Genomic DNA, 9,121 nt, shown 5'->3' with positions numbered 1-9,121 from the left:
GATCTCAGCTCACTGCAAGCTCCGCCTCCCGGGTTCACGCCATTCTCCTGCCTCAGCCTCCCGAGTAGCTGGGACTACAGGCGCCCGCCAGGTCGCCCGGCTAGTTTTTTGTATTTTTAGTAGAGACGGGGTTTCACCATGTTAGCCAGGATGGTCTTGATCTCCTGACCTCGTGATCCGCCCGTCTCGGCCTCCCAAAGTGCTGGGATTACAGGCTTGAGCCACTGCGCCCGGCCCGTAAATGACATTCTAAATAAATTATGTAAACCACTATTATTCAGAACCAAACCTCAGTTTTTTAAAGAACTCACTATATAAACAAGATCTAAGGACTCCAAATTTCTTAATCTGAAAGTAATCATTTTGCCTTATTTTAATATGATAGAACAAGCTTTTTTGGGGGGGTTGGGCATCTCGCTATCATATAATAAACATACTCTCTGGGAAAATAAGTCTGTTCAGACCTATAATACAAGTAGCCAAGAATTTTATTCTGTAGAACCCAGGAGTCTTCCTAGCGAGGAAGTCCTTATAAACATGAGTATATACTTTGAAATGCTATAATATTTTAGCCTTGGGCCGGGCGCGGTGGCTCAAGCCTGTAATCCCAGCACTTTGGGAGGCCGAGACGGGCGGATCACAAGGTCAGGAGATCGAGACCATCCTGGAGAACACAGTGAAACCCCGTCTCTACTAAAATACAAAAAACTAGCCGGGCGAGGTGGCGGGCGCCTGTAGTCCCAGCTACTTGGGAGGCTGAGGCAGGAGAATGGCGGGAACCCGGGATGGGGAGCTTGCAGTGAGCTGAGATCCGGCCACTGCACTCCAGCCTGGGTGACAGAGCAAGACTCCGCCTCAAAAAAAAAAAAAAAATATTTTAGCCTTTTAAAATACATTCGGCACAATCATTTTGATTTTTCACAATGTCTACATTTCAAAACAATTCCTACTGGCAGTTAGTGTACTTACTAGTTGCACTAAGAAATTCTTATCTATTTAAGAGCTTTTTAATCTTTTTAATTGTTGAAAAGCAATATACGCTCAAGGGGGGGAGAGAAGGGAGGAGATTAAATATTACAAAAGGCATATAAGGAAAAGTTGCCCTTTCTTCTCTCTTTTCTCTCCTCTCTCCCTCTCTCCTCTCTCTCTCTGTCGTCTGAAGAGGAGAACAGGAGAATCTCTTCAGAGGAAATCAACAGTCAACATCTTCCAGTCATATTCTATACAGAGCTATCTATAAATTTCCCCTCTATTTTATTTCTTGTTTTATTATCCAAATAGTACAAACACTATTTGTTTTGAATCAGCGTTTTCCCCCCACTCAATAATGTATCTTGGAGAATGTTCCATATCAGAATATAAAACGCTATCTTACTATTTTAAACAGCTACGCATCATTGGGGATACACAACAATTTACTTAACTGGTCCCTGCTGATATACACTCACGTTGATTTCAGTCTTTTGTAATTTCAATCAATGCTGCAATGATTTTGCATACCAGACTTTACATAAATGTGTGAATACACCCATAAAAGTCCGACATGTAGACTTGCTAGATCAAAGAGCATAAACATGCATGATCTGATAGACAGTACCAAACTGAACTGTACCTACTCTATCCATTTATATTCTCAACCACCAGGGTAAAAGACCTGTTTTTCCACACCCTTGTCTCATCACAGAAAATTTTCAAACTGTTTGGTCTGCCATTCTTCTAGATGAAAAATTGTTTCATTCTTACTTTTAATTTGTAGTTTGTTTAGTACGAATAGGGCTGATTATCAATGAAAAATAATTTCTTAAAGAAAGAAAATGGGCATTAGAGAGAACAGGGCACAGTGGCATATACTTGTAGTCCCAGCTACCCAGGACACGGATGTTTGCTTGAGCCCAGGAGTTCCAGGCTGCAGTGAACTATGATCACGCCAGTGTCCTCTAGTCTAGCCTGGGCAACACAGCAAGACCCCATCTCTAAAAAAGAAAAGGAAAGGAAAGAAGAAGAGAGAAATAGGGTTGTCTTTTCACATGTTTCAAATCCATTTCTATTTTCTTTTCTGTGAATTGCCCATATCCTTTGCCTATTAGGTACTGGCATTTCTCTAATTGATTTTGAAGGCTCTTTATATGTTAGGAAAACCACACTTTCATTTTCATATCCATCAGAGATTGTTTTTCCTAGTTTGTCTTTGCATGTTGATTTTATCCTATTTTTGCCATGGAGAAATTTTCCATCCGGCTAAAGTTTTTTTATTGTTTATAATTGTTTTTCAGCTGATCTTTTGGGCTTTTAAAGATATATCATAACATCTGTAAATAACAGCAATTTTGTTTCCCACTTTCTGATGTCTTTCTCTAGTTATTAATAGTAACTATTTTGACAGTGTACATCCCTGCATTGTTCCTGATTTTAATGGGAATGCTTCCACAATTTCATCATTTAAAGATGATGCAGGCTAGGTGCAGTGGCTCATGCCTGTAATTATAGCACTTTGGGAGGCTGAGGCAGGTAGACTGCTCAAGCTCACGAATTCAAGACCAGCCAGGCAACATGGCGAAACCCCTTCTCTACCAAAGCTACGATGATTAGCCGGCCATGGTAGCACATGCCTGTAGTCTCAGCTACTCGGGAGGCTGAGGTGGGATGATCACTGGAACCCAGAAAGTAGAGGCTGCAGTAAGTCATGATCGTGCCACTGCACCCCAGCCTGAGTAACAGAGCGAGACCCCGTCTCCAAACAAAACAAAAAATAAACATGAGGCTGTCCCATGGCACATTACCTGGCCTGGGAAAAACATAAAATAAAATAAAAATAAAGATAATGCTGGTTTTGGCTTCTAATACTATTTATCTAAGGAACTTTCTGAATACATAGAGAATTTATCAATTCATTGTATTATTTTTCCATGTTTATTAATCAGTTCTATAGATTTTCTTCAATGTAAAAGTATATTATTAGCTTTATTATTTACCTGGTTATTTAGGAATAAGAACAGGAATCTATGACCGTATTTACATTGTGATACTCTATAAATAATTCATAAAATATTTAATCCATCTCTAGCAGGTCCCTTTGTAATCTAAAAAGACAGATCTCTGGCATTAAAGATAGGAAAACTGAATCATGAAAAGATTATAGTTCTATGCACCCCCTCCCCTTTCTTCACTGTGGTACTTGTGTGAATTAGAAATCAAATTCAGACCTTCTGATCCCCAATCCAGTGTTGGAGCCATAAGAAACCATCATGCCCTTTATTTAGAAAACTCAGCGGATGCCCAACGTACAAAGAAGAACACAGGCTGCCGTCTACAATCTGCAGCTTCATGACATGCTCTTACAGACGCCTGAAAGCAAGCCCCAAGTTGGGCTCAGGAGCTTAAAACATCTGAAATGCATCACCCAGCAGCCAGGAGGATAGGTTCCTGTTCAGTGATAAACGATGTTGCCGACATTCCTCAGCCAATTAGAATTCCTTTCAGCTGCAGTGGAGGTGAACACAGCTGGAATTACAGAGTGGGGCGCGTCACCAGACGGGCTCATTGTACATTATTTAAGCCTTGTTTTAAAAGAATATAAGGATTTTTCCCCCTATTAGTCCAGAAATGTGGAAACAACATTCCACTTGGTTTAAATATCTAAATGAATTAAATTGCATCTGCAGACAAAACAGTAATACTGACATTTTAAAAAGAAGATATGCCCAAGCCACATGACTATGTGCTTTTGTTTTTTAAACACAGCTCCATGGTTTTCCTTTAACTAGAAAGGCCTTAGGGACTTTAGTCAGTCAGAATGAGTTCCCTGGACAAGAAGCTAATTTAGGTTGGAGGCTCTCACTTACAAACTCACTCACAAAATAACAAACCAGTAATTTAACTTGTTCAGTGACAAAAAAAAAAAAAAATTCTATACTCCTTATTTGTTTTAAAAAAAAGTAGTCTCTAAAATGGTTTTGAAATTATAAAAAACTGATCCAAATAAGCATCCTATAAGTTAGCTTTCTTACCCAGCAAATCAGAACATGGCGAAGATACCAAGTTCTTTCATCCATTTGAGGCTTTTTTGAACCACTCAATAAAATGCACAATTCAGCTATTTTAACTGTTAACCAGTGCCCACAATGTTGTACAAAACAGCGAGCCTAGTTAACCGGATCACTGAGGTGATATCGAAACATTATTTGTCTTTTTGTCTTTTTTCTTTCTTAATCCATGAGGAAATATTTCATAAATAACACAGCCTCCAAAACCTCCTTTCTTTCACCCAATGTTCCACACTAGAACCTGACATTGTGACTGAACCAAGAAAATGAAAATTTGTGAAAGAGAAAGAAAAATCCAACATTCAGAAATGACTTTTGTATGTCGTTTAAACTAAGACTAGAGGGTTTAAACTCTGACAGATGGGCTTGAAGTAAAAAAGTTTGATAAATCACAACTACTGTAAAAATGGAGATAGAAATAAAGCATATGAAAAATTTCATGTCTAAAGTCAGCTGGGTGGGCCAAGAAGATTAAAAGGAAAAAAAATGTATTTGAAAAAAGAAAGTTGTTTTAAAAGGCAACGCGAATGTGATCAAATCACAAAATCAATGATAAAAACCTCTATTTGGCAGAATGTGATTCTTCTTAAAGTATAATTGCAATTCAAGTTTTGCAACAGCATTTGTTCTAACCCATCCTACACCTTCCAATAGTTCAGCTCAAAGAACTGCCTTAACTGTGTCTTCCTAAACTTGAGGCAAACCCTAAGGAAAATGTAAATGCAAAGGGAGCTAAAATCTGACCACTTATTCCATCTTATCACAACAACTGTGTTATATGGTTTTTGAAACAAAAGTTTGGCCTGCCTTACATAAGTGAGGTTCTTAGCTGGTACAAATTGACAAAGTCAACAGTCTTAACAATTTTCTTAATCTTTCTTGAGAAACTTAACTATTTGGAATCAATCGAGACACCTATAATTGATGAATCAACGTCATCAACAGCTATTACTACAACTGTTTCACTCAAAGTTGCACAATCTGAATGCCAAAACACAAGTCACCCTTGTATCTCATGTGCTACCATTTAAAAAACAACCTCATATTTCCACATGCTATGAAGGAAAGCCTCTTTATCCCTCTCTATTTGGAATTAGAGTTTTTCTTACTTCACAATATGTAGTCATGCTCCAAAAGATATAAAAACACCAAGACATCTGAGAGTATTTCAATGCATAAAAGCAAACAAAGTTTAGGCACTTGGTATTTCAACTAATTGGTTGACATTACAATAAAATTTAATTTTCTTGAAGAGCATTGGAGAACCCTGAATTCCATTCTTTTACCTAAAGTGGCCTAAACAATGTGTCTGGGATTCATTTGTGTACCACATAAGAACAAAGTCTTTGCAAAACCTGCTTGATTCTTCAATCAAAATGTTTCTAAAGTGTTTGATTTGCCAGTGAACTCCAATGACTACAAGATAATGCTCTTTAACAAAGATCACTTGATTCTGGATATATTATGCCCCCAAACCTACTGAAACAATTTAAAAACTATTTTCCTACTAAAATACCACAAAAACATTCATTAAAATGATATTATTTTAAATATAAAGGCTCAAATATTCTTCTGTTTAGACCAGGTTGCCAAAGCAGTTCAACATATTATCCAACAGTTTTCAAAAACAATCTCACATGAAGAAATAAAGTCATAAATGTAATCAATACACAAAATTAATGCTTGGCATAAATCAAACACATGTGCTACATTCCAACACAATTTTCTGAATATCAGGATTAAGAACACTAGTAAGCCTAAGTGCCCAAGGGTGATTTGAAATAAGTAGGTAGCCAAATTGATATGTCCCGTGAGAAGGAGGATCAAGGAGTATTATAACAGAGCTGAAATTTCATTTGATATATAAAGAAACTGAGACCCAAAAAGGTTAAATAACTTGTTCCGTAACACGTAGTTAATGAGAGATCTGTCTAGAATCCAGGTCTCCTAACTCTAAATCTAATGCCCTATTCACCCCCAAATAGAATCGTGGACCCCAAAGTTCTAAATGTAGTCTCTTCGGCTTTTTTTTTTTCTTTCTTTCTTTCTTTTTGAGACAGAATCTCGCTCTGTCGCCCAGGCTAGAGTGCAGTGGCACAATCTCGGTTCACTGCAAGCTCCACCTCCCGGGTTCAAGCTATTCTCCTGCCCCAGCCTTCCAAAGAGTTGGGACTACAGGCGCGTGCCACCATGCCCAGCTAATTTTTTGTCTTTCTAGTAGAGACGAGGTTTCATCCGTGTTAGCCAGGATGGTCTCAATCTCTTGACCTTGTGATCCGCCTCAGCCTCCCAAAGGGCTGGGATTTCAGGCGTGAGCCACCGCACCCAGCCATCTTCACTCTCTTTGCACTGAATTTCGCTCTGTGTATGTTCATTGACTGGTTGAAATATCCCTCATTTTTTTAAAGTTCTTTTTTTTTTTTTCAAATAACAAACATGGAAATAAACTCTGCAACCTGTAACAAAAGTATTCAACTTCTGAAAGATTGTTACTCAACATCCCAGAAGTGAGAGTTCAAACTTCCCTTAATCAAAAAGATGAGGCCAAAACCTATTCCGCTGTCAACAAACTTTCTAGTTCAAACCTTCCGAGGTAAACTAAGGGTCCACATATGGACACCATCACCGCTAAACCGCAATCGTATTGTAAGGATGATCGCACTCACAGATCCTCTCAAACCATTCATAACATCTACTGAAAGGGAAAGGGAAAGGGAAAAGGTGTTTCAGAAAGAACACTCATCACCTGACCCTTCCCTATCAAATGTCATCCAAAAATTCCTTAAAGCCTTCTTGCATCGATAATCTAAATTCCTGAATCCAAAAATAATTTGGGAGGAGGACAAACCAAGTCCTCCCTTTTCAAGGCCCAGGCTTGGCAACTAGGATTAATTAATATATATATATATATACCGGACATAAACATTTCAATTAAAACCTATTCCTTCTAAAACACTCATCTTATTTCTAACAAAACACAAAATCAGTTGCTTTCGCTTTTAACAACTGAAACCAATATGATGTCAATTAGAGTTGTAAATCAGAACCAAGTTAAAAGCTTTCCAAGTATTACAATCTCAAAAATGTTACTTTTATGTTACCACATAAATAAAAGTGTATCTACATTGTATCTACAAAGTGAGAAGTGTTTCCTATCAGCCCTGGCTTGAAGAAATCTATTTCCCCAGAAGCAAAGATCCCAGAGGAAACTACCTCCTCCATTACAAAACCAGGGTCTGGGTCTGGGTCCAAATCATTATCTCATATCTTTATACAAAAAACAAAACCTTCTCTTAAGACAAAAGTTGGGCCATGCAACAACTATGGGCTCTCAAAGTAAATTTTAGTTTTAAAAAAATTACCCATTGTTTGCATGGATTTTACCGATGACTTTATGGCTGCGCATCTGCCATAAAGTGTTCAAAACGCTCATTCTCTCTTTGAAAGGACCTGCCCAGACCAGGACTTTGGAGTTCTCACCCGACTGAGCCACTGAACAGAAAAATCCAGGGGAAAATCCCTGACGGGGATTAGAATGAACTTTTTAGTTTCTTTCCAGAGCTGGAAATATTCGAGTTTGGGAAGTCCCGGAGCAGAGACACATTTGCAACACGGCCATCCTGCTTTAGGGATGAATTGAAACTGGGAAGAAAGTAGTACCAAGGAGAGTGAGAAAGGGAAGACGAGGATGCAGCCTGGTCCAGAACCTCTGGAGCCCGCTGGGGAGACAGGTTGGCATCACATCCACTCCACCAAGTCGCAGGCCCACGGCAGAGCGTTGCGCTCACCCTTGAAGGTGGCACTACAGAGCCACCCAGGAAACACGGGCTTTTCACTGAAGACGAAATGAATCAAGGAGCTTGCGTGTGGGCAGCTTCCAAAGCCTCCAGTGAGTGTGGGAGTGGGGATCAGCGTCTCACGGGCGCTCAGGGTTGCTGAGTGTGAGGGTGATGGTGAAAAAATGCAGAAAAGGTAAAAATTGAAGAAGCCGAGTCAAAAGTAGCTAGCGGTCTGGCCTAAGAGACAGGAAGTGGCCCAGACTGAGACTGACGAGGGCTGGACCAGGGGGAAGTGAGGAGAGCAGGACTGGGAGCAGCTACAAGATAGGATTGAGGAATTTCAGGCTGAAGGAAAGAAAGGGTGGAGGCCCAGCCAGACAGCAGCGAGGGGGCGGGGCTAGGTAGGAATGAGGGCGGGGCGTGAAAGTGAGGGGCGGGGCTATTGGAAGAAGGAAATAAGGACGTGTAGGGGTGAGGGAGAAACGAAAAGGATTGAGGGGTGAGAAGCGGGTGGGTGGGGGCAGGATGGTAGAAGCAAGGGGCAAGTGGAAGGGGAGACAGCAAAAGAGAGGACGGAAGTAGGGGAGAAGCAGGTGGGAAGGACCAGGAGGATGAAGGGAGGGAGCAGGTGGGAGGGGAAACAGGAAAGCAAGAGAGAGGATGGGAAAGTGGTGAGAAGTGAGGGATGGGACCAGGGGAACAGAGGCGAGGCCAGGAGGGAAAAGCCAGGGGGCAGGTGGGCGGAGAGGTTGGGAAGCGAGGAGAAGGATGGAGGGGGTAAAAACGGCGGAGGAGAGAAAAAAAGGAGAGAAGCAAGGGGACGGGGCCAGGAATGAAGAAGCGAGGGGGTGGGACCAGGAAGAAGTGAGGGCCGAGGCTAGGAAAGAAGTGAGGAGGCGGGACCAGGAAGAAGTGAAGGCCCAGGCTAGGAAAGAAGTGAGGGGGCGGAACCAGAGAGAAGCAAGGGAGCCGGACCCAGGGAGAAGCGAGGGGGCGGGGCCAGAGAGAAGTAAGGAGGCGGGGCAGACAGGAGCGAGGGGGCGGGGCCAGGGAGATGTGAGGGGTCAGGTGCCGGGGAGGGGGGCGGGGTAAAGGTGGGAAAATGAGAGGACCACCAGGGGGCGGGACCTAGAGGGAGAAGCGAGGGGTCAGGTGTTAGGGAGAGGAAGGGAAGCGAGAGGCAAGGGGCCGAGCCGGGGAGAGGTGAGGGGACAGGGCCTGGAAGGAGATGCAAGGGGCGGGGCCATGAATGGAAATGAGAGGGGCGGGGCCAGGACGGAGACGCAAGGGGGCAGGTGC

General features: G+C 41.7%; 1 protein-coding gene across 1 annotated transcript in view; it reads right to left on the bottom strand.

The window, feature by feature from the left end:
* Window positions 1-8,855, bottom strand: part of SMURF1 (SMAD specific E3 ubiquitin protein ligase 1) — a 123,873-nt gene extending 115,018 nt beyond the window's left edge. Inside the window, exon 1 of the mRNA XM_017864228.1 lies at window positions 7,704-8,855. Within this exon, the coding sequence (XP_017719717.1) occupies window positions 7,704-7,782 (79 nt within the window). The 5' untranslated portion in view covers window positions 7,783-8,855. The remainder of the gene's footprint in view (window positions 1-7,703) is intronic.
* Between the last annotated feature and the right edge of the window lie 266 nt (window positions 8,856-9,121).

This window comes from Rhinopithecus bieti, unplaced genomic scaffold, assembly GCF_001698545.2.
Source record: "Rhinopithecus bieti isolate Rb0 unplaced genomic scaffold, ASM169854v2 scaffold_2723, whole genome shotgun sequence".
NCBI classification, from domain to species: Eukaryota; Metazoa; Chordata; class Mammalia; order Primates; family Cercopithecidae; genus Rhinopithecus; species Rhinopithecus bieti.
This window is presented reverse-complemented; position numbering and strand designations above follow the sequence as displayed.